This window comes from Pantherophis guttatus, chromosome 2 (assembly GCF_059756535.1).
Source record: "Pantherophis guttatus breed Tessera chromosome 2, ASM5975653v1, whole genome shotgun sequence".
Lineage (NCBI taxonomy): Eukaryota > Metazoa > Chordata > Lepidosauria > Squamata > Colubridae > Pantherophis > Pantherophis guttatus.
Window position 1 is genome coordinate 102,345,641 of NC_142064.1, and position 26,186 is coordinate 102,371,826.

At 41.0% G+C, this 26,186-nt stretch overlaps 1 protein-coding gene across 1 annotated transcript; it reads right to left on the reverse strand.

The window, feature by feature from the left end:
- Positions 1–253: 253 nt before the first annotated feature.
- On the reverse strand, positions 254–20,547 carry C1R (complement C1r). Its single transcript, XM_034411013.3, has 11 exons — positions 20,410–20,547; positions 18,964–19,192; positions 18,342–18,534; positions 15,906–16,043; positions 14,964–15,160; positions 7,004–7,151; positions 6,796–6,917; positions 4,862–4,940; positions 2,867–3,007; positions 2,347–2,421; positions 254–1,825 (listed from the first exon to the last, which is right to left on the reverse strand). Coding segments are annotated over exons 1-11 (2,154 nt in total). The 5' UTR covers positions 20,412–20,547; the 3' UTR covers positions 254–995.
- Positions 20,548–26,186: the final 5,639 nt, after the last annotated feature.

A 26,186-nucleotide genomic window follows, 5' to 3' on the forward strand; every position in this document is an offset into this window, starting at 1 on the left:
GCTGTTAAGACGGCCCTGCATATAGACACAGAAGAGCTTCCTGTTGCAGAAGACAGAAATCAAGAGGCACAAAAATATCAGCACTGGGTTTATGTCTCCTGCTTATAGACCTGGATCAATAAATTTAGAGCAGTTCTTTCCCCAGCTTTGCAATTGATATACCCTATTCTAGATAGTTTTGCATAGTCTTAGCAGCAAAGTTTATCACACATGACATTCCCTGCCATAAATAATTGTTCTTGACATGTTGTGATTTATTGATAACTTGCTTTAATGTTTATTAATTACAAAAAATACGTTATTTCTGAGTCTGTGTTATGGCATGTTCTCTCTGCTGTTAATGAAACTAATACACAAATCTTTTTGAGATGTTTTATTTACTTATCTTTAGTTTATATTACTAAGCAACTAAAGATTTGATAGAGGTGGTATCAATAGAAGCTGTTAGTTAAACCAATAATTGTCTATTTTGCAAGAGGATAAAGGGCTCCCTCACTTATTGCAAAAATAAATGAAACAAGGGTGCCATTTTCTACAAAAAAAAATGGTAGCTGTCTTTTGGTTCCTACAATATGGCTGCATGTAGAGGCAGATTCTGGAGCCAGATGCTAAAAATGTATTCACGTTCACAAAATTATATAGTGTGCAATCATTTCCTATCTCAGAGTCCCCACTGATACTAGAAAGAACCTCAAAGAAACTTTTGAGCCAAGAGGATGAGGGAATGGGAAGAAATAACATTTCCTTTTCCTATTCAGAAATCTTTCACTTTTCCTGAAAACTTTCTCTTTGCTGACGGCATTGGAGAATGAGAAGAGAAATGACGGGCAAGAGGAATTATTCCCCCCTCTCCCATCCAATAAAAGAAGCAACTATACATTTATTTGGTATCAAAGAAAAGAGGACAGGGCAGCAAGAACAGCAGAAAGATAATGAGAAGTATGTATTTCGATGCATGCATGGAATCATAATTTAGTTTACACTTCTTCAGTAGGCTAATGAGAAACCTGCATGGACACCCAATCCTTCCCAACAATGCCCTTGATCCAATCCAAGTAATTGATTATTTTGGTATAAAAGCCATATCCTTTGCCACACTCAAGGCCCCAAGAAACAATGCCTGTGGCCACCCAATGCTGAGTCTCTGGGTCACGCACAGCTAAGGCCCCTCCACTGTCACCCTGACAGGTGTCTTTTCCTCCGTAGGGGGTACCAGCACAAAACATGTTATCTGAGAAGACTGGATCCTTCTTAGAAATCTTCTTTCCTTTCAACCACTTCCGACACAAATCCTGGTTGCCCACGGGGATGGGAGCGTACTTCAGCCTGCTAGCAAGGATGTTTTTTTCTACCCCAAAGCCACTGGCATAGCCCATCCAACCTGTATGGTAATAGGTGGTGTTTCCTGACTCAGGGAGACAGATAGGCAGCATGTCTTGGCCAAGGGTCACCGGATCTCTCAACTCAATGAGTGCAATGTCTCCGTCAAAGTTATGCTCATCCTTTGGATTGTAATCCGGATGCACAAAGAGTCTGAGAACTGGTTTATTGCCTTCTTTGTACAGTTCAGTCACATCTGTGTGACCCAGGAAGATTTCAGCCTTCTCTGCCACCTGCACAGGGGTCAGTATCTCTGTGTCATTCCCTTTCCCTTTTGGGTACACAACGTGGGCAGCTGTCAGGATCCAGCGATCACCTAGCAGTGCCCCTCCTGCTCGTCCAGCGATGACAGTCATAGCTTGCCATGGGAAACTGCCTCGTGGGGCATCCTTCCCACCAATAATTCGCTGGACTTCCACGACTGGGTTGTCTGGCTTTCCACATACTGTGAAAAGAGAGAGAATACTCAAAAAGGCTGCAGCACCCTCATCTCCCTGCCCTCTTGACCCCGCACCCCAGCAAACTTTATTTATTTGTACACCTTATCTTTGCTTAAGTCACATCAGAGCCAGCCTCTTAATCATCTTCTTCTTTACTTCTTATTGTTAATTAATTTTCTGCTGTCCCCTCTTCGTGCTAAAAATGTTGGATATCAATACCTCTCTCATTATACTACCAGAAGAGGAAACAGAAGGTAATTTAACAGACAGGATCCTTCAACACTTGGCAATGACAGCCACCAGAACCAGGCACCTGCCAACTGAAACTAATTTCAGGGCTGGATCCAGAATCCCATCTCATTCTAGTAGGTCAAATACCAATGGAGGTGGACATGATGCCTGCTTCCTCTCTGGCTCTTCTGGTACTAGGACTTGCTAGTCTTCTGGTGCCAGCACCAGCTTTTGAGAAGAGGTGAATCGTGCTATAATAATATATGAAACAAGAAAATCTTTGGCTATGATTTACCTGGCAGACACATTGGGATGTCATCATGATTAACTTGATCCTTCCAGGAACCCTCAGCTGAGCAGGTGTAGATACCTAAAGGAGAAACAAAAACAAGAATAGTGGGGCCGAAGATTGAATGCTCAATGGTTTTTTATTATTTATTTTTGAACATTTTATTGGTTTTTTAAAAAAACCATGGATATTTTATGTTCTATTTTTGTGTATCTGAACATCTTACAAGTGCAATGAGATTGAAATCATTCAGTCACTCACTCAAATAAACAAAAAAATGCATTTATTACATTTAATGTGTTTTAATGCCAAGTACTCTAGCCCACAATGAATCCATCAAGGTTGGGCAGCTAAAACCAATTAAAATAAATAAAATAAATGGATTTTTTTTCAACCCCCAAGCATTTGGTAAAGAAGATACACATACAAAAGCAAGGAAATTGCTTGGCTGCTGGTTTGTCAAGTTTCCCATGCAATGCTGCAGCTTGCACTGGGTTTGCATTGATCTGGCAATGCATGGCCTCACCTTTTCCTGGGGTGTTGAGCAGGCGATAATAGGGTTCATTACAGCGGTACTTGATAACTGACTCATAGTTGTTATTTTTTGTTGCCGATACAAAATTAAATTCCCCGTTTTTCAGAAATTTAGGTTTACCGCAATTCACAACTGCAAGACACAAACACATAAAATGAAGAGAAGAGAGTACAGTATTTCCTTCTGGGATTTTCCAGGGATCAAAAATTATCACAACCCAAAACCGGCACTCTCATAGGAATTATTCATTTCTTTCCCAGGTTGTGATTAATAGTATGTCATGTCTCAAATCTTGTCCTAACAGAACAATTTTTAGGTCTTCTTTAGTGAAGAAGATAAAAAGTTTGTGTGTGGGACATACCCTGTTTCCTCTAAAATAAGACATCCCCTAATAATAAGCCCAATCGGGCTTTTGAGTGCATGCACTAAAATAAGCCCCCCTGAAAATAAGCCCTCCCCGAAAATAAGGCCAAGCGCTTATTTCAGGGTTCAAAAAATATAAGACAGGGTCTTATTTTCAGGGTAGCAGTAGCAATCACTAGTTTGGTTGTTTTTTAAATGAGAAGCAAAGGAGAGGACTAGCTTTTCCCCCTGCTATTAGTTATCTGAAAAGCATTTCCATATAAAGAACTGCTTTTTTATGCACAGACAAAAAGACCCCAAATCCTTAAGACAATTTAGAGAGACGTTTAGAAGGGAAACAGAAAGAGATAAAAGAAAGCCATTGCAGGATTGTCAGATCAAATGTTGGCAGCATGTCAGAAAATAAAGAGCATAAACCTAAGAGCCAGATTCCACAATTTAGGATACTTTCCTTGTTTGCGCAATTGCAGTAAAAACATCCCAGCAAACTCTCCTCCCCTTTTTTTGGCTGCTTCCTCGTGATGTTGCTTTCATCTGATTGCTACCTTAGCCACATCTGTGCTAAAATAGCAATTTTTTAAAAAAAATCTTATCTCAGGATAGGTTTTGCCATGGATAGAATCTGATGGGTTTTATTGACCATTCTGTTGGCAGCAGAGCCGGGTGACTCCTGGGGAGAGATTAGCTACAGAGGCATCTAATGGTTTTTGTGAATCTGCCACCTCTCCAATTTCTGGGCATTATCTTTTACAGCCCTTCTTTTAATTTTTTTTTCATTTAAGAATTAGAGAGACTAATTCTTTTAAATTGGATTCTCCCCCTACCCCCTGGCAAACATACATTGGGGCTCTGGGCTGAACTCAGCTTGGAGACATGGATCAGCTGAACAAAAGCTGACAAATGAAGGTGTTCCTGTTAGTTATGGTTTACATCAGGGATCTCCAACCTTGACAACTTTAAGCCTGGCAGACTTCAACTCCCAGAATTCCCCAGCCAGCTTTGCTGGCTTTAGATTACTTTTAAATATGACTTGGCATGATTATTAAATGGTGCTAAAAGTCCAAGAGGAGCTTGATTATCAGCTGATGTCAACTAATAATCAGGTTTCCTTCAATACACTTTTGCAAAATCAGAATGAGTTTTGAAAAATGGCTAAGCTTCCCTGTTTAACCATAGGTCAAAACATGCCGCCATCCCTGTCTCGGCTCTACCACCAATAAGAGAGGGTGATTGCCAGACATTTTATAGGCAGGGTAACATTTGATAGGAGCAGAAGGAAACAAAGCCAGGAGAATCCAGCAATCATTCTCTGAGGCAGGCCCCATATACCATAAATAAGAACTGCTCCAGGACAAGGACAGACAATGAAGGCAGGGCAGAAAGCTTAATGTTGGTATATTGTTCTGGCTTGAAATTGGTGAATAACTATGCTACTTATTGCCCAGTATAGATCAGATGAACACAGTGGACTATCTTGTGGACAGAGGCAGCAAAATGCTTCTCACTGCCATGGACAATGAAGATTCCCAGCTCCAGCCCTTCAACAGCAGGAGTCATGAAAAAGGTCACCAGAATTTGGGGAACTTGAATCTGCTTAGGTAGTTTTGCAGGCTAACGACTCACTTTCACATCGGGGCATAGAACGATGCCAGGTCCCATCATGTTGGCAGACAGAAGTAAAGGATGTCAAGTGTTCTTTACCCTGTTCAAATGAAAAATAGCTGACAGTCAATTTAATACCTTTGTTGATATCCCTAGCTTGCTATCATGCTTTTTGTCTTTTTCCATCTATAGCCGTGATGGTGAACCTATGGCACGTGTGCCCAAAGTGGCACATGAAGCCATGTTGTCCGGCACGTGCAGCTTTGCCTTTGTCCTCTCGGTTTCTGACGTGCATGTGTGCGATGATGGCCTAACTTGGCCTAACTTCCCTTTTAATTGTAATTTTTAAAATTGGTTTTAAAACATTAGGGGTGTTTTAAATTGTTTTGGGCCAAATTATTTAATGGGTTTTTATATTGTCTTTTAAATTTTGTAGTTTGTGTGTTTTATCTTTCTGGCTGTTCGCTGCCCTGAGTCCTTCGGGAGTAGGGCGGTATATAAATCTAATAAAATGAAAATGAAATGAAATGAAATGATCAGCTGTCCTTTATGCGCAGCGATGCCAAAAACCGGTATGCGCGTGCGTGCTGGCCAGCTGATTGTCAGATGCGCATGCATGCCAGAACCCAGAACTTTGGCTTTTCTGGAGCGCGATCCCTTCGTGCGAATGGCAGTGCCGAAAACCAGTGTGCACATGTGTGCCAGCCAGCTGATTGTTGGGTGCACATGTGCACCAGAACCTGGAAGTTTGGCTTTTCCAGAGTGCGATCCCTTTGCATGCATGGCAGTGCCAAAAAACGGTGTGCACGTGCATGCCAGCCAGCTGGTCATCAGGTGCGCATGTGTGCTAGAACCCGGAAGTTCAACTTTCTCAGAGCATGCCTCTGATGAGCATGTGCATGCACACACGCGACATTTCCGCACAACCTTTTTGGCACTCGCCACCACTGATCTATAGTCTGGCTGACTGAAGTTCAGATCAGACAAGAGATGCCACCTTAAGACAATTTGTTTGGCAGCGGCAGATGGGATAGGCTGTACATGGCATTTTATCTTAGCCTTTCTCTTCATTGGAATCCGTGGTAGGGAAGAAGAAAAGCTTTCTCTTCCAAAAAATGTAAGAAGGATCCCTCACCCAGGTTACTGACACCATTCTGGGATTGACAACATTGCCAAAACCAAAGCAATCCATCTTCATACCTCTGACCTCCGTCCCCCCCATATAATTATTGCTCTAAATTATTGCAAGTCTTCAGAAACCTCATGAAAACAAGTTTTCAGGCTTTGGTTTTTCTGCATGAAAAAATACCTCCATTATAAAGACTGAAAAGGATCAATTGTTGTCATTAGTTTTAGACTGAACATGCTATTGGACAGAATAGTGATTGCACATTTATACCAGTTGGAGATTTCTTTTTAATTAAAATCTGGGGCTCTGGGGTAACAAATGTAATCCTACAAGCAAATAAACTAGGGGACGCTTACTGGTTAATATATAACTGGTTAGAGTTATTTAGTAGTGGGAAAACATGAGAAAAACTTGCAGTTGTAAATTTGGTGCTAGTAGAATTGAGTTCTGACCTTCAAAGCAGCTTCTAGAGCTGAGTTCCAAATTAATGTTTTCTTTCTCTCTCACTCTTACACTTTCGGTTTCTCCAATTTCTTGCCTCTGCTTTAGTAACTATTCAAAAATTGCGCAATTGACAACTCTCTGTCTTTAATCAAAAATTCAAGCACAGTTTGACCTCCTTCTTTTGTCTGGGGAAGATACGTATTTTGTTTTTTTCATGCCTTGGCACATATCTTAGTTTGCTTCCATGAACAAAAGTAGAAGATATAGAAAGAAAGAAAAGCTTTTAGAAGAAGCAAAAAGGAGATCACTTAGATCAAGGTCATTGCAAGAAAAAGGCTTATAAGAGGTAACATAATAAAGCACTCAAACGAATAAGGCCCACCTCCATCAAGTTATATCCAGTTTTGCAGCTGACAATGAAGTAATCTTGGTATTGATACAGGGGCTGTGGGTCCTTGATGATGGTGAAGACATCATTTGGCACAGGCTGCGGGCAACGGATTCCTATTGGAGATGAGAAAGAAATGAAAGAAGCAGCAGCAGACAGGTCATTACCTTTTAACTTAAAAATATTTGATGGGAGTAATTACTTTCTATACTGTACGAAATCTTCCACCCTCGGCTGTATCCTGATTCGTCTGTGAGAAAAATGACATCCACTGAAGAACTATTGGTTTCAACCATCCCTGGAGGCTTTCTGCCACAGAATTCACCAATCTGTTTCGTGCCAGCATGGATCTAGTAAGAAATTGAGGTTTTAGAAATGAATGTTCTATCAGTCAGAAGAAAATGTTACATAAAATGGGAAAGAAACTTTATTGGGAAATTTGGCTAAAAGCTTCCATCTTGGTATGATCAAAAGCTCATTAGAATGAGAAAGTCCTCGGAGAATGGGCGGCATAGAAATAGGAATAATAATAATTAAAAAAAAAAAGAATGAGAAAGGCTTTCCAAAGTGACTTGTACCAAAATTCAGAGTGTGGTTTTTCTACGTGGTTATTAGAATTGCATTTTTATACCTGTTTTGAATATTTCTATTAAAATCAACCAACCAACTCATCACTCAAAAGATTCTACCCATAGGTTCAAATTTAATTTCTCACTACTACAAATAAGGTGGAACTTATGGCAAAGACATTTAAATGTTGTTGAAATAGTTCTCTTTTTGCTTGTTTTGATGGATTTTCCATAATTATTTCTTTATTTAATTTCTACAGCCACCCATCTCAATCCAGTGTCTCTTGCTTTTTCATTTCAGTTGTTTTATATAATTATTTGACTTTTTCTTGCAATTATATTTTTATATTGACTTTTTTTATTGAAAAGTTTTATGAAAAATACAAACATTTTCACCCCCCACCCTTCCCCCCTCAACCCCACCCTCCCCTTCCCACCCTCCCTTCCCCTCCCTCCCCCCATCCCCCTCCCTAGACTTCCCAGAACGAGCACAGGGTATAGCATTCACAAACCAAAAACTAAAATGTGCTAACTAATTATTACATTTCATATTCTCCCTAGGTCCTTAACTCCTTATAACTCAGAAAAAACAAACATAAACTACTTAATATTATTTCATTCATAAGCTCTATGAATCTTCTTATTCGGATACTTCTTCTGTATGTAATCAATCCATTTTCGCCATTCCGATATATATCTCTCATTTGAATAGTCTTTAAGGTATGATGAAATTTTTGCCATCTCTGCCAAATGCACCACTTTTAGTGTCCATTCCTCAATGGTGGGTGGATCTTCCTTCTTCCAGTACTGTGCCACCAGTAACCTGGCAGCCGTTATTAAGTTCAAAACCAGTTTAGTCTCTATTACAGTACAATCCGTAACTATTCCCAACAGAAAAAACTGTGGTGTAAATTTAATTTTTTTCTTCAAAATATTTTGAATAATCCACCATATTTTTATCCAAAAAGCCTTAATCTTTTTACATGTCCACCATATATAAAAATATGTAGCATCTTCACACTCACATCGCCAACACTTGGGTTGTAAATTTGAATACATACAAGCTAGTTTTTTTGGATCTAAATGCCATCTATAAAACATTTTGTAAAAATTCTCCCTTAGATTTTGTGCTTGTGTAAATCTTACATTTCTAACCCATATCTTTTCCCATGTTTCCATCATTATTGGTTCACCTACATTTTGTGCCCATTTTATCATACAATCCTTGACTAAATCTGTTTCTGAATCTATTTCCAGTAATGCATTGTACAACCTTTTTATATGCATTTGACCTTCATCTCTTATTTGCTTTATCAAATTCTCATCCTGCTGCAAAATACCAATTTTTTGATCTTCTCTCCATCTGGCCAGCAGCTGTCCATATTGAAACCAAGTCCTAATAATCCCTTCTTCTCTTAGTTGTTCCATGGATTTTAACTGTAATCTGACTCCTTCCTTATAAAGGAGTTCCTTATATGTAATCTTATCTTGCTTTTGCTCTAAATTTATGTTCTCTATCGCGTGTCTGGGTACTGTCCATATTGGTAACCTATCATTTAGTTTATATTTATACTTTTTCCAGACACGCAATAGAGCATTTCTTAATATATGACTTTTAAAAGTCTTATCTACTTTCTTATCATACACTAAGTAAGCATGCCAGCCATAAACCAAACCATATCCTTCAATATTCAATATCTTTTCCTCCGTTAAGTTTATCCAATCTGTGATTGCTGAGAGGGCAGCAGCTTCATAATACAATCTTAAATTGGGCATCTTAAGACCACCTCTTTCTCTAGTATCTTGCAATATCTTTTGTTTGACTCGTGGTTTCTTCCCTGCCCACACAAATTTATTTATGCCCTTCTGCCATTCCTTCAAGTTTTCATCTTTTTAAAGTATAGGTATCATTTGAAAAAGAAATAGAAATTTTGGTAAAATATTCATTTTTACAGCGGCTATCCTTCCCAGCAAAGACAGTTTTTTCCAATTGTCCAACTCTTTCTGTATTTTGTGCCATAATGGTTCATAGTTGTACTGATATAATTTCGTATTTGCAGTCATAATATAGACCCCCAGATATTTAACCTTCTTAACTACTTCAAATCCTGTTAACCTTTCTATCTCTTCTTTTTGGCTCCTAACCATATTTTTAGCTATTATTTTTGTTTTAGCTGCATTTATTTTAAAACCAGATACTTGTCCATATAAGCAGGTTATATCCATCAAGGCTGTAATCGATTGTACCGGTTGGGTTAAGGTAACAACCAGGTCATCCACAAATGCTCGTACCTTGTACTCATGCTGTCTAATTTTAATTCCCTTTATTGTATTCATCTCGCGTATCTTGTTTAATAAAATTTCCAGCGTCAAAATAAACAATAACGGGGGCAAAAGATAGCCTTGCCTTGTTCCTTTTTCTATGTTAAAAGCATCTGTTAAACCACCATTAACTATTATTTGCGCTGTTTGTTTTTGATATATTGCCTTAATAGATTGTACAAATTGTTCTCCAAATTGCATCCTTTCTATTAGTTTTAGTAAAAATTGCCAATTCAATCTATCAAAGGCTTTCTCAGCATCCAAGAACACAAGCACTGCGGGGACCTGGTTGTTCCTTCCCAAATACTCTAATAAGTTAACAATTTGCCTTACATTACTCTTCATTTGTCTACCATTTATAAAACCAGTTTGATCATGGTGAATCATTTCTTGCATGACTGTCATTAATCTATTTGCCAAAATTTTAGCAAATATCTTATAGTCTGTATTTAATAATGAAATTGGCCTATAATTTTTAGGATCTGTATCATCATGCCCTTCTTTTGGGATCAACGAGATAAATGCTGTCTTCCAAGTTGGAGGTACCTCTCCTCCCTGTTGTATATTGTTAAATAATTCTTTCAACGGTTCTATAATTTCCTCCTGTAGGGTTTTATAGTAAATAGCCATCAAACCGTCCGTCCCAGGAGCTTTACCCACTTTCAACTGCTTAATTGCTAATGCAATTTCCTCGGAAGTTATCAATTGATTTAAACTATCCCTCTGCTCATTTGAAATTGTATAAATATTCTCTTTCTGCAAATATCTATCTATATCTATATCTTTAATTTTATCATCAGTATACAGCCTCGAATAAAACTCAATTGTTGCTCATAAACCTCTTTACCCTTATATTTTATTCTCTCTATTGTCCTTGATTTTTGCTTTTTCCTTAACAAATATGCTAACCACCTGCCTGGTTTATTGGCATTGTAAAAAGTATTATGTTTTGCATATCTTAAATTAGTTGCCACTTGATCTGCTATTAACATATTAAATTGACCTTTCAATAAATTGATTGCCTCTTTGATTTTCTTATCTGTTGGATTAGCTACTAAAGCCCGTTCCTGTTTACTAATCTCATCTTCTAATTCTTTTCTTTTTGTCCCCTGTTTCTTTCTATATTTATTATTCAAATATATCAAAATTCCTTGCATATATGCCTTACTTGCATCCCATACCATTTCCATCGATGTGCCCTTTTGCATATTCATAACAAAAAATTCTTTCATAAATTTTTTACACTCTTTTACATTTTCTTCATACCTAAACAAATTATCATTTAACCTCCAGGACCTCCTAGGCCCTTTCTCATACTCCAATTCCAGCCAAACTGGACTATGGCCTGTCAATGTTCTTGAGCAAATCTTAGTATTTTTCACCCTAGATAAAAGATCATTAGTAGTTAATATAAAATCAATCCTTGAAAAGGATTGATGTCTATCTGAAAAAAAAGTAAAATCTTTTTCTTCCGGGTTTCTTTCATGCCAAATATCTCTCAACTCCCAGTCATCCATCGTTTCCCAAAACGCTTTGGGCAATTTTGCTCTTGTTAACATATTTTGTTTAGGTCCTTTCTTGTCTTTTTTAACGTCCAAAACACCATTCCAGTCGCCTAACAGGATACAAGTTTTATATGCCCACTGTGTCAATTTTGAGTGTAGTAAATTATAAAAATTTTCTTGTTGTTGATTCGGGGCATAAACTCCGATTACAAGTATTTTTTCTCCTTTTATTAAAAGTTCTATCGCTAAAAATCTTCCTTGATCATCTGCTTCAATTAATTTAACAACTAAGTATCTTTTCAAATATATAACTATAACATTTTTCTTTTCTGGTGCTGCTGCTACGTAAGATGTACCAAGTCTTGGATTAATCAAATATTTTTGATCTTGTATTCTTATGAGTCTCTTGTAAGCAAATTACTTCATTCTTAAATTGCTTGAGATAGTGAAATATTTTTCTTCTTTTCTGTGGAGAATTCAAGCCGTTAACGTTCCAAGTCAAAAATCTAGTTCCCATCTCTGGGCCTTTGGAGCCTCTGAAGCAAGTCCTGATGCTCTGATCTCATTTGACTTTTAGGTCTTGCTCCCCCCACTGCTCCTGTTTTAGTAGTATCTTGGATCATTTCTTGAGTTGCCATCTGGGATTGTTGCTGTCTTAATTCTTCCTTGAGTCTAGCTGTCACCGATCTGGTCTGTCTTTGATCCTTTGGTAACTGCAATAAATCAATCAGCGCCAACTCTTGAGTAGCCATTTGGATTTGTAATATTTCTTCTTGATCAGCCAAAGCTCCCCCCTGAACTACTGTCAAGAGCTCTTCTGTCTCAGCTTCCATTACTTCTTTCTTTCTTTTGCCTTCTGGTGATTTAGTTGATTTGGGTGTGCCAGCCTTTAATACATTAGTATAAAAATCTCTTGCTTTCCAAATTGTATTAAGCCGATATCTCTCTCCTGAGTAAGTCACCACTAGTCCAGTTGGCACCTCCCATCTGTACTGTATCTGGCATTTTCTCAGTTCATCCACCAGAAAAGCATACTCCCTTCTAGCTCTCAAGATCTTAGGGGGGATTTCTTTCATTGTCATTACTTCCTGGCCTTCCACCCGAAGCTTGTTTTTAAAAGTAGCCTGTAAAATTTCGTTACGTACTCTCCTTGTAGTAAAGTATATCACAATGTCTCTTGGTAGATGTTTCTGTCTAGCAATCCAGGAATTAACGCAGTACAGCTTGTCAATCTGCCAGCTCTGATCATTTTTTGACTCCCCCACCAGCGGTGCCAATGCTTCTGACATCATTTCTTTCAAATTCTCTTGTTTATTCTCCTTCACCCCTCTGAATCTTAAAGCAAATTCCATGTCTCTGTATTGTATCATTGTTACATCATCTTCAGCCCTTTGAATTCTGTTTTGAGCTTCTCCTATTTTACTATCCAAAATTTCAGAAGATTGTTTAATTTCCTCAACTCTGTCATCCACCATTTCAATATTGCCTGCCAGACACTTAAATGCCATTAATATATCATCCCTAATCCCCTGATTGCGAATTGCAATCTCATCTGACAAAGCCTGTATCTTTTCATTAGTTTCTTTAATTTTTTCATTAGTTTCCTTAATTTTTTCATCAATCACATCAACAATTTTATTTTGGGTGACTTGGAGGGCTTGTTGCAACATCTCCAACATTAAGGTCTGTGGATCCACTGGAGGAGCAGGAACTTGTAATCTAGGAATATGAGCTGGGGAGCTACCAGCACTCCCAGTTCCTTTAGTAGGAACAGTTTTTACAGACTTTGAGGCCATTTCCAGTTTGAAATTAGTCTTTATATTTAATCAGAGCCAAAAAGAAGAGTTCCTCAAAAGATTTCCCAATATTAATTAACGTTTAAAATCCTCCTTCTGTCAGCACAAAAGCTTTTTTTTTTCCAGGCGAAGGGCTGCCAGCAAAACGAAACTTTTCCTGTAACTTTCCATTTCCCCCGCCCTTTCAAGCTTCAATCGCCATATTGTTGCAAAGTACTAAGTGATTACTTACGAAGGAGGCTCTAGGCATTGGAGTTAGGTAAAAAATACTTGCAGTCTGATTTCTCCTTGCTCGTTCCGCCTGCTGTTGGTTCAAGATGTTAATTCCCTCATTTCCATTCAGCAAGATTGGTCGCGGCTTCTAATTCCGCTAATTAGCGGAGATGTCCTTGGTCTGGAGCGGCTTGACAGGCTTTCAGGGAGCGCTCGCCCTTCGCGCCCCAGGATCTTTCCTAGGGCGTTCGGGGGGGCTCTACCTCCACCTGCCTGCTCTTCTCTCTCCCCTTTGCCCGGGGAGAGAATTTCAAGCCTCCAGACAGCGTTTGTCAGCTGTTCTGGGGCTTTAACGGAGCCAGGGAATGGACGCTCTCAAAAGAACGTCTTTCGAGGCTCGCGGAGCCAAGCGGAAGTCAATATTTTTATATTGACTTTTGATTTCATTGTTACTTGCTGCATTTTAATATTTCATTTAATTTAATGTTTTGAATTTATTTGTTTATTTTTTGTGTCACTTAAACATACTTTTAAATATTAAAATAATGTAATAAATAAATAATTCAGTAATAAACATATATACATAATTATTAAGGCAAAATGATTGAATAAATGTTCATATTAGGGGCTGCAGGGAAAGCCTCTCTGTATATAGGAACAAAAGTATTTTGACAATAGTGTGAAGTGAGCAGCAAAATCAGAGGAAGAAGCAGAAGGTGCCCAATTTGGTAGCCTTTTGAGATTTTTCCCTGAGGATCAGCTATAGGACAGTGTGCTGCTTGCTATAGAATAGAATAGAATAGAATAGAATAGAATAGAATAGAATAGAATAGAATAGAATAGAATAGAAAGGTACCTTGGAGGTCATCTAGTCCAGCCCCCGGCTCAGGAGAACCTATACCATCTCAAACAAGCAACTGTTCAGTCTCTTCTTAAAGATTTTCAGTGATGGAGCGCCCATGATTTCTGAAGGCAAGCTGTTCCACTGATTAATTGCCCTTATCGCTAGGAAGTTTCTCCTTAATTCCAGGTTGCTTCTCTCTTTGATCAGTTTCCATCCATTATTTCTTGTCCTGCCTTCTGGTGCTTTGGAGAATAATTTGATCCCCTCTTCTTTGTGGCAGCCCCTCAAATACTGGAATACTGCTATCATGCCACCCCTAATTCTTTGTAACAACGGAAGCACTTGGTGTGTAAATGGAGATTCTCAGTCATCCAGGTCATGGTTGTCCCAAATGTACTTTTTCAAGAGGCAACTGGACTTTCTGGTTTTTCTTTGAAGGCATTTCACTTCTCATCCAAGAAGCTTCCTCAGCTGAAGAAGCTTATTGGATGCGAAGCGAAATGTCTTCAAAGAAAAACCAGAAAGTCTAGTTGCCTTTTGAAAAAGCACCTTTGGGACACTTGGTGTGTACTTGTGCTCTACTTGTACACTTGTAATACATAAAATATTACAAGAGTCATTTGGTCTATAATAGGCATTTCAGAAGAAGCCAAGCTCCCTGGAACAACTCACCCTATTTACAGTAGAGTTTACTTTAAAATGTAAATGGAAGAAGGTGACTATTTGGACAATATTCCGGCTATTTACACAGATCTTTCTTAGGAGAAACCCAAACATTTTCATTCCACAATGAGAACCTAATACTTGAGGGACAGACTCCAGTGATCCTTGAAGCTTCCCTATTCCTGATTTATCAAGGTTGAACCAAGTACTGAATGGCAACATCAGTTAGGAATTTATCAATCTGCAGTACCTTAAGCTGGTCATAAGGGCAGCGGACTTGTTGGTGGTCATCAATTTCAAAGGGTTGCAAGAACTTGAGGATAATGGTCATCCCTTTCTCTACCCGTATGCTGTAGTTACACTGCAAGTTAGGTGGATAGGGCTCAGGGTATCCAGGGCTTGACAAATACCCAGAGGTTTCTGTGAACAGTTCATTGCTGCAATCCACTGTAGAGCAAGAAAAGAAGATTCACTGGAAGGAAAATTCATATCAATTCATCTGCAGGGCAGCAGGTGGCATATTTCTGGGATCTATTTCTCATTGCAAACCTGGAATAGCACCTTGATGGCACTGCTGCTAGAAGACTAGCAGGGGTGGTATTCAGCAGGTTCCGACCAGTTCTGGAGAACCGGTAGCGGAAATTTTGAGTAGTTCGGAGAACCGGTAAATACCACCTCTGACTGGCCCCGCCCCCATCTATTCTCTGCCTCCCGAGTCCCAGCTGATTGGGAGGAAATGGGGATTTTGCGGTAACCTTCCCCTGGAGTGGGGAGGGAATGGAGATTTTACAGTATCCTTCCCCTGCCACGCCCACCAAGCCACACCCACAGAACCGGTAGTAAAAAAATTTGAATCCCACCACTATAGACTAGGTGAGAAATCAGAAACCCCAGGGATTGATTACAGGAACATTGGTTTACTATTGTAAGGTGTAATAGCAGAATCTTAAAGCCATTCAGAGATTTCCTTTGCTGCTTCTCATACAAAAAGGGAATCTAGGCAGGGTTGTTCTGAATTTCATTTTCATATTTTCTCCTCTCCTTTCCCAGAACTAAATTGTCACTTCTCTGTTAATGACATCTGCAAACTTCCTCAATGTTATCTTGCATTCTTCCACATTGGTATTCTTCTGGGTATGATCTCCCTGTTCTCTCTGGTATTCTGCTTTCTTGGGTGATCATGTGGTCTTACCTTTGCAAGAATACCCATCACTCTGGAGTTGGTAGCCAGGCTGGCAAGAGCAGAAGTAGCCCCCTATATAGTTGTGACAGAAATGCTGGCACTGAGGACCATCTTCAATGTCATTTCTGGAGGCACACTCATCTAGATCTAGAGGATGAGATGAAAGCAGAGAAAACAATAGTTTACAGGTTTTTATTAATTTTGCATTCAAGCTCGGGTTATTCTTTTGCTCTTAAGCAGAAAAACATTCTCAAGGCAGCTGCTTCCAGGAAATCCTAGTCCTCCTACTTATGATATGTACTTATTGTACATCTGCTGGCTCATATGTGCTGCACCACAGCTGGAGATTAAAGGCTCCTGAAAATCATATTCCCTCACCAGCAAATATATTTTAGATAGCTGCAATGTTGAGGGTCTGCTGTTCTTCACTTAGCATGTTCAAATTGCAAATCTTTACCTGCTATGACAGAATTGCAGGTGTGAAATAACAATTTAAGCAATACAATTAAAGTATCCTGTGCCCCAAAGCCCCCAGTTCCTCAAGACATGTGAAAATCCACCGGATACTTGGCAAGAGGTTTGCATTTACAATAGCTGCAGCTTCCTGCAGTCACATACACTATTTGCAACCTTCCCAGCCAGATTCCAACAAGCTAAATTAGTGGGGAAGTGGGGAAAATTGCAAACCATGATCATGTGATATCTTGCTTAATGACTGTGTTGTTCCACTGTGGCAAAAAGATCATAAAATCAAGTGTGGTCGCATGATGCCTCTATTAATGACTGTACCCCTAAACAGTGAATTTTCCAGCTACATTATGTAGATTGAGGGATTTCTGCTTGATCTTGCCACACTTCTTGCCCTATTGGATTCTCTCATCTCCCCTTCTGAATGAAGCCGCTTTGCAGGCAAGCCATCTAGGGATCTCCAATGGTCTCACCAGGTGAAGGCTTAGGATCAAGCTAAAGGCATGATGGTGCTGAACTGGTGCCTGTAGTGTTAGAACTAATAAGTTGAATCATGATAAAGAGGTGCTGTTTGGGGTATATGGTCCTTGCGCACAGTCACTCATGCCCTCATCACTTCCCGTCTGGACTACTGTAATGCTCTCTACATGGGACTCCCCTTGAAGAGCACCAGGAGGCTCCAGTTGGTCCAGAATGCGGCCATGCGGGTGATTATGGGGGTGACTCGGTGCTCCCATGTAACACTGCTCCTGCGCGAGCTGCACTGGCTCCCAATGGTCTTCCAGGTGCGATTCAAGGTGTTGGTCGCTACCTTTAAAGCGCTCCATGGCATAGGACCTGGATATTTACGAGACCGTCTTCTGCCTCCAATAGCCTCCCACCGACCAGTACGCTCCCACAGAGAGGGTCTCCTCAGGGTGCCGTCGGTTAGACAGTGTCAACTGGCGACCCCCAGGGTGAGAGCCTTCTCTGTGGGAGCATCTGCCCTCTGGAACGAGCTGCCCCCGGAGATTCGTCGGATTTCCGACCTCCATACCTTCTGCCGCGCCCTTAAAACACTATTATTCCATCAAGCAGGGTTGGCCTAAAATATTATTTTAATGGGGTATTGTGTTTTAGATGATTGGCCAAACTATCTAATAATTTTAAATTGTTTTTAACTTTTATATTGTTGCTTTTTATCTTGGCTGTACACCGCCCTGAGTCCCTTGGGAGAAGGGCAGTATAAAAATTTCATAAATAATAAATAAATAAAATAATGGTCCTCAAGAAATGTAATGTTTTTGATATGGCTATATTCCCCTAAAAAAGAAAATGTATAGCACTCATTTGTCACTGGAGCCTCAGGCACCCACTGTGTCTTGACATGTTTCTCATCCATTCAGGTTCACTAATTTCTACTATTTCTGGACAGGGTCAGCCTAAGTGCTAGTAAACTTCTCACTGGGGTATTTATGCAATGCTATCTGTTGAGCGGCCTTTGAAGATAATTGCTGCAAAATATAGATGCCAGAATTCCCTCCTGTATGTCCACATGCCAGGTCATCCATCCAGTATATAAAGGCAGCATTTGCATGGTAACATCACTGTGTATGTGTCATCAGTTCATGTCATCACAGTTTGCTACAGATGCCTGTGGCTATATTTACATATGCCACTACACTGACATAAACACAGAAGCTTGGAAACTGTATTTCCCAACTTCATTTATATTGAGCTAATTAAAATAGAGTATTTTTAAATACTGTGAAATGCTTCTTTCCAGATTTCTTTCCATCTGGGCTGAATTGCTATTTATGTGCTAAGCTCTCGACTGAGTTACCTATTCTCTCTTGATTGTTCATGCTTATGTCCTCTTCTGTTCCTTTCCTCCCACCCTAAATGTTTTTCATCAGCAAGCCTTGACTGATCTTGAAAAGCAAAGCCGGGTCGGTTTGTGCTTAAAACTTCAGCAGGGTATATAGATTCCATACTCACCCACAGCTTGATAATAAGCTAAGAATCCCTTATAGGAAACCACAATGCCGTTCTCCTCATTAGAGAAGTCAGACTGGAAGAGGAGCCGCATGCGATTGTTGGTAGACAAAAATGCCTTGTCTCTTGGGTGGTTGCCTGTGGCAGAGTCTATCTGGCCACAGAACCGGCCTAAGTCCTTCTTGTTTGCTGTGATCTGCAAGAGTCCAAGGAGAAAAGGAAGGAAACATTAGAAACCAGAGAGCTCCTTGGCCAAGTTCCATAGTATCTTCAATTAACATACATGGGACATTGAACTATAATCCTTTAAAAACAGTCCATGCAGAGAGCATCTTGCCAATTTGCATGGAAACAAGGGGAATTTAGAAAACAAATTGAGAGGCAGAAAGTTGGCGTGTTATAGAAGAAGGAAGGAAATCAATATTCCCTCTAGTAAGCATTTTCTTGCAACTAAATCTGAGCACAAATGCAAAAAAAAGTATGAGGAGAATAATAAAGAAGACAAGAAGGAAATTGTGATGCAAAGGCCAGTGAATACAGTAATATTTTACCCTTTATGGGCAGCTATACTTAGATCTCAGAGACCCTGATTCCCATCGCCACAACCCAGCCCCTCTTCACATACCTTGACAAAGTCATACTGGCAGGTCTCAGATGGCTCCAGATCAAACAGCCAGAAACTTAGCTTCACTCTGTAACCCTTTGGTACTGAAATGTCCCAGGTACTGATGTTGTTGTTGGGGTATGTTTTGGGATAATTTGGGGAAGTGATCTCCCCATAAAGCTTTGTGGTTGGCCTGGAACTGACTGCAGAAACTAAGAAAGCTCCCTGAAGCAGGAAGACAACGGGAGACCTGTCAACACAACACAACATAGGCATGAATGAGAAGACAGAGCCAAAAAACAGAGCCAACAAGGCCTCTGAAGTGGACACACCCCTCCAAACACAAACACATACATTGAAAATTGAACTGGGCAATGGGCACCTTTAAAGAAAATGCATCTTTTTCTTTTGAGACATCTTCTCAGTGTTGCATAAGTAGGACTTACAGATTACAAACCTTTTAACAGAGAAGCTTAGATTTCTAGAGCGGTGCATGCTGTATGCCCGGCCTATCCAGTTTATAATGGGACAATGGTGCTAACAGAATCACAATGTATATATACATTGTGACTAGGGCTACCAGATCTGGTTGTAAATATCCAAATGACCAATAGACAGCAGCAAATAACTTCAGAAAATTATCTCTTTGCTGCAGTGATTGTCTGAAATTTTGTAATTCAGATCCTATCCTTGTGCCTATGGACCTTCTAGTGAAAGAGGTTCTTGTAATTTCCGGTGGTAAGGTGGCATTCTGTCCTCCTGTGTTAGAACCATTCCCTTGTTGATCCAGAAGGTGGAAAGCCATTTAACACATAGCAGGATAGGGTATGGAAGCCTTGAAAACTAGCATCCTTCAGAATTGCCAGAAATAGCAAGAGCGTCAGGAACATTGTGGTCTCTGCTGCCAATTCTATGTAGACTAAACTCTCTGCAAGGATCCTAGAGATAGCAAGGAAAGGAGAAAGGCAGCAATAGTCCTTGAGTGGCTTTCAATTTTGATTTCATCCCCTGTGAAGTAGTTGCCACTCTGATTTGTTTGCTGCTGCTCTGCAAAGCTCTTTGGACCCAAAGATCACCAAATGCTGGTGGAGGAACCTGGAGAGGAATTGCTAACTAATCCCAAATCCCCGTCTCTGGTCTACTTTGGCAATCCCTGACTTTTCAATTAAAGATGAGCTAAAAGTCTTGAAGTTGAATGAAGAAAAGCACTATGCTGTACTTGCTAACCCTGTCTGCATGAGGGGTTGCAGGGCTAAAACAAGAACAAGGCACTTTAGGAACACCTTGAGGCTGTGTTATATTCTTCTAAGGTTAAACCCAGCCCTGCAGTTCCTTCTCAGGCAGACCACAGGCATTCTGTGTCCTTGGAGATGTTTTAATATAGATATTGTAAAAGAGGAATTCCTGCATTCGTTTTAACAAGTAGGCACCTATGCCACCTCCCTTTCCCATACAAACAACACTCACATGTCCGAAGCTGGACTTAAGCTCTCTTTTCTCCCTCCAGGTCTTGTGGTCTGTTCTTGGGAGTTTCAAACAGATTTCAATAAATTGTTAACCCTGTTAGCTATGATTCACTGAGATTGGGGTAGAACATGCCGAGTGGGAGGGAAGAGAGTTAGCTGGTACTTTCCAGTCAATTAGGTAATAGTTACGGCTTTCCTAAATTGTGTTCTGCTGCCCTCTGCTGTCCACACACACACACACACACACACACACACACACACAGAGAGAGAGAGAGAGAGAGAGAGAGAAAGAGAGAGAGAGAGGGGGGGGAGAGACTGTTTTTAATATAAATGTGTCCACTTAGAGACAGAGGGAGATACATCCATAGGTGAGTAGTTAGACAGATAGAATGATGGAGATATTGTTATTATATAGAATGGTCATCCTCAATGCACGACAGCTCCCTCAGTACCTGGATGAATCGGTTTATCTGGATCTGTTCCAATCAGGCTTCAGGCCTGGATACAGCACGGAAACGGCATTGGTCGCATTGGTTGATGATCTCTGGAGGGCTTGGGACAGCGGTTGCTCCTCTGTCCTTTTTTTTTTTTTTTAAATTTGATTTATATGCCGCCCTTCTCCGAAGACTCAGGGCGGCTTACAATGTGCTCAGCAATAGCCTTCATCCTTTTGTATATTTATACAAAGTCAGCTTATTGCCCCCACAAACTGGGTCCTCATTTCACCTACCTTAGAAAGGATGGAAGGCTGAGTCAACCTTGAGCCTTGGCGAGATTCGAACCCTGCAGTAATTGCAGGCAGCTGGTCTTAATAAGCTTAATAACAGAGTGCCTTAAACCCCTGTAGTACCAAGGCTCTGTCCTTGTCCTATTAGACCTCTCAGCGGCTTTTGATACCATTGACCATGGTATCATGCTGCACCGGCTGGAAGAGCTAAGGGTGGGAGGCACCGTGTTGCAGTGGTTCTCCTCCTTCCTCTCCGACCAGTCATAGTCAGTGTTGGCAGGGGAGCAGAGTTCAACCCTGAGGCCCCTTGTATGTGGGGTGCCACAAGGGTCGGTCCTCTCGCCCCTTCTGTTCAACATTTATGTGAAGCCGCTGGGTGAGATCATCCGTGGTTTCGGGGTGAAGTACCACCAGTACACTGATGACACCCAGCTGTACATCTCCACCCCGGACCACCCCAATGATGCCCTTGAAGTGATGTCCCGGTGCCTGGAGGCTGTACGGATCTGGATGGGGAGGAACAGACTCAGGCTCAACCCATCCAAGACCGAGTGGCTGTGGTTTCCGACATCCTGATATAGTCAGTTGGTGCCATCACTGACTATTGGGGGCAAGTCATTGGCCCCCACGAAGAGGGCTCGCAACTTGGGGGTCCTCCTGGAATCACAGCTGTCTTTAGAAGAGCACTTGACGGCTGTGGCCGGGAGGGCGTTTTATCAGGTTCGCCTGATTCGCCAGGTGCGTCCCTTTCTGGATTGGGACTCGTTAAATATGGTCACTCATGCCCTCGTTACTTCCTGCCTGGACTACTGCAATGCTCTCTACATGGGGCTCCCCTTGAGGAGCACCCGGAGGCTCCAGCTGGTCCAGAATGCGGCCGCTCGGGTGGTTATGGGAGTGACAGGGCGCTCCCATGTGACCCCCCTCCTGCGCGAGCTGCACTGGCGGTTGTGCAGGAGGTCTTCCGGGTGCGCTTCAAGGTTTTAGTTACCACCTTTAGAGCGCTCCATGGCTTAGGACCGGGGTATCTACGAGACCGCCTTCTGCCACCAGTAGCCTCTCACCGACCAGTACACTCCCATAGAGAGGGGCTCCTCAGGGTGCCGTCGGCCAAACAATGTAGACTGGTGGCCCCCAGGAGGGGAGCCTTCTCTGTGGGGGCACACGCCATCTGGAACGAGCTCCCCCCAGAGATACGGAGGATCCTGGACCTGCGCGCTTTCCGCCGTGCCATCAAAACATTTCTTTTTCAGCAGGCCAGCCTGGCCTAACCTCTTTTTAAAACTTTTTAAATAACTTTTAAAATTTTAAAATTTTAAATTTGTCTTATGAATTTGGGGTGTTTTAAATTTCGTTTCCAGGCCAATTATTTAATTGTATTTTAATGGTTTTTTAACATTTGTATTATATGTATTTTATTTGGCTGTTCACCGCCCTGAGTCCTTCGGGAGTAGAGTGGTATACAAATTCAATAAATAATAATAATAATAATAATAATAATAATAATAATGATAATAATAATAATAATAATAATAATAATAATGTGATGAATAGAAAAATATTATTAGCTGTCTGATTTTTATTATAATTTTCATTGCTTTTATTGTACTTTTGTATTAAGCTATTCGGAGCTTTTGAAGGGGATTGAACAGCATATACATTGCAGTAAATGAGTAAATAAACAAATGTGTATATACACATGTAAAATTATACTCCCTGGAATTAAGCTTGGCTTTTGGGGACCACATGGACCTCTCTGTATAGTAGTTTATCTCATCCAAACACTAACTAGGTGGAGATCAACCAAGGTCAACATACACAGAGACATTCCAAAGCAGTGTTTCTTAACCTTGGCACCCTGAAGAGGCATCCTGAACTCCCAGAAGTGTCTAGCTGTAGTTGAAGTCCTCTCCATTCTTGGGGTGCCATTCTCCATTCTTCTTCAAGAATCATGGTGGCACAGTGGTTAAAATGCAGTGTTCTGCAGACTGCCGACTGATTCTGACCAGCTCAAGGTTGACTCAGCCTTTCATCCTTCTGAGGTGGGTAAAATGAGGACCCAGATTGTTGGGGGCAATATGCTGACTCTGTAAACCGCTTGCGATATATAAGTCTAAGTGCTATTGCTATTCTGGGGCATTGAAGTTCACACACCTTTAAGTTGCCAAAGTTGAGAAACACTGTTCCAAACAGGGGGAGAGAGGACAAATTTGATTAAAGAGCAATTAATAAAAAAGGCTTTCTAAAATCAGAAAATAAACCAAGACTTCTGATGTGTCATTAGACCTAATTCAACATGTCTATTATCAATGTTGATAGAAAAAAGGCAACATGCTGTATTTATGGAGAATGAAAAAATATAACATTATCTTGTCAGAGGTATATACTGTATATATTGTAGAGTAGGGGTGTCAAACTCAAGGCCCAGTCCATGGGATGCTTAGATCTGGCCCGTGGGGCCACCCTGGAAACAGCAAAGGACCATCCTGCAGTGCCAGCAAAAGCCGCGGGTGGCCCTACCGAGTTCCATTTTCACTGGCAGAGGGTTGCAAGAGGCCATCGCAGCTGAAAACAGAGCTCAGGAACCTGTTTTCACTGGCACAGCGCTCAGGCCACCACAGGCATCCCTGACACGAGTGACATTGAGGTGGCCACGCCCACCCTGACCCCCGAGGTCAAACACAACTCTGATAAGGCCCTCAATGAAATTGAATTTGACAACCCTGTTGTAGAGTCACCTTTGGCAAGATGGGTGGCATATAGAAGGAAGGAAGGAAGGAAGGAAGGAAGGAAGGAAGGAAGGAAGGAAGGAAGGAAGGAAGGAAGGAAGGAAGGAAGGAAGGAAATGATCCAATCTATATAGTGCTCAACTCACCATAACAACCTTACCAGTAATCCACTAAAACAGAAATTAACAAGCAAACATACCTTTCAGTTGTTAAAGGCATCATAATCGTGTATGTCCAGTCACACTTGACCAATAAAGAATTCTATGCTATGCTATGCTATGCTATGCTATTTTCCCAAGTTGGAGATACCTACCACTTCTTTATATATATATATGAAGTGTGTGTGTGTGTGTGTGTGTGTGTGTGTGTGTGTGTGTGTTCCATAGCCCAACCAGATGATATTGAGGCAAAGAAGAAACATGGAATATGCCCAGCCTGGGAAAGCATAAACCAGAGACCAGAGGCATTGCACGTAACATGAGTCTGTGGCATGTAGGGCTTTATAGATGATGATCAGCACCTTGAATAGTACACAGAACTTCACTGGAAGCCAGCACAATTGCAAAGTAAAGATGTTACATAAGTTAACAGGGTATGCCAAATACTATCCATAAAAATGGTAAATACTAGTAAGTTAACATACCAATTAAATACGAGCACACACAATAGGCATTCATTCCACCAGCTTTTCATATTACCAGCCAATTAAGGATATAATTTTTAATTTTGCCCCTTATTGCAGATTGTCAAATTGAAAGTTATGCCCATAGGTCACAGAGGTTGTTGCAAATACGGTTTACTCACTGCAAACAATAGTAATGTCATATGTAGCTTCTGGCTAAGAAACGAATTGCATAAATTATGTCTATCTGGATTGTGTTACATTAAAGAATTGTCAATTTAAAACAACTGAGTTTTATTATTCATATGTCAGCAGTTAGAATGGAAGTGAATATAACTAGTGCTTTGGGAAGGATATTAAGATTATGATTCAACTAAAATAGAAAATAATTAGCGTATGAGACTTCTAGGTTTGGGATTCCCCCTACATTTCCCATATAATCTAAGCACTCTTTTGTGGTATCTCTGCTGAATGCATTCCCTATTTAATACAATGCGAAAAGCAGAATTTCCCTTCCTTTACATTGATTCCTAGGATTTATATAATATGCAGCATTTTCAGTGCCTACAACTGGAGAGGGAGAGGAAGGGAATTGATTGGCAAGGTGAGAGGGATGACATGGAATTGTCCTTCCTGTGCTGCCCCACTCCCCACATACATGTATGGCAAGAGTTCTACAGGAGTTTATTCAACCCCCCCCCCAAACAGGTCCTCAGAAAGCACGCCTGTTGCACAAGTCCAGATTCCAAGCTCAGTACAGCAAAAATCACTGGGTAATCGAGTCCAATGGGCACACACAAAGTTCAAGAAAGTGGTTCAGGCCAGGATACAAGGTAAAAACACACAAGGCACAGAACTGGTCATGTTGCTCCAGCAACACTGAAGTCCTCAGGGTTGGGTTAAGTAGGCAATGCTGGTGCAGCCCTTCATGAGAGGCTGTAAGTAGTCTAGCTGACCAATATTATGCCTGTGTCCTCTCTGCTCTATGTGTCCTCGGATCAGGAGGAAGTGTGGACTCCACCTCCTCCTCATTGCTAATGGGCAATAGCTGTTCCCAGTCCTGGCCTGGATCCTCCTGGCCAACTAGCTATAGCTGTGGCTCACCTCCTTCAGTCTCAGCCTGTCACTCGTCCAATGACCCAGCTGAGGTTGCTCCATCAGGTTAGCATTCTCTGAGCCCTGATCCTGACCAATACTCAGCTCCACACTTTCCTCTGCAGATTCAAACTCGCCCTCCTCCTCCGAACTCGCATCTGGACAGGGATCCGGGAGCAGATCCATGACACCTCCTTAAGGATGGATAGTGTAAAGAACTGTGTAAACTGCTGTTCTTAGCACCTGGCTAAGCCTGCCTATGTCCATCAATTATTTATTGATTCATAATAACAGAATTGGAAGGGACCTTGGAGGTCTTCTAGTCCAACCCCCTGTTCAAACAGGAGACCAACAGGAGACCCTACCTTTTCAGACAAATGGTTGTCCCATCTTTCTTAAAAACCTCTAGTGTCGGTGCACCCACAACTTTTGGAGGAAAGTGTTATGTCCTTATATGGGCATCCCCACCGGATTGGTTAGTCCACCAGCGGGAGATTTGAAGATCTGTCATTGGCTGGCCTGCCTGCCGACTCCCTTTATAAGGCGAGCCCGGCAGCACAGTCGGCTGTTCTGATTCTCTCTAATAAAGTGCTGAACGGACCACT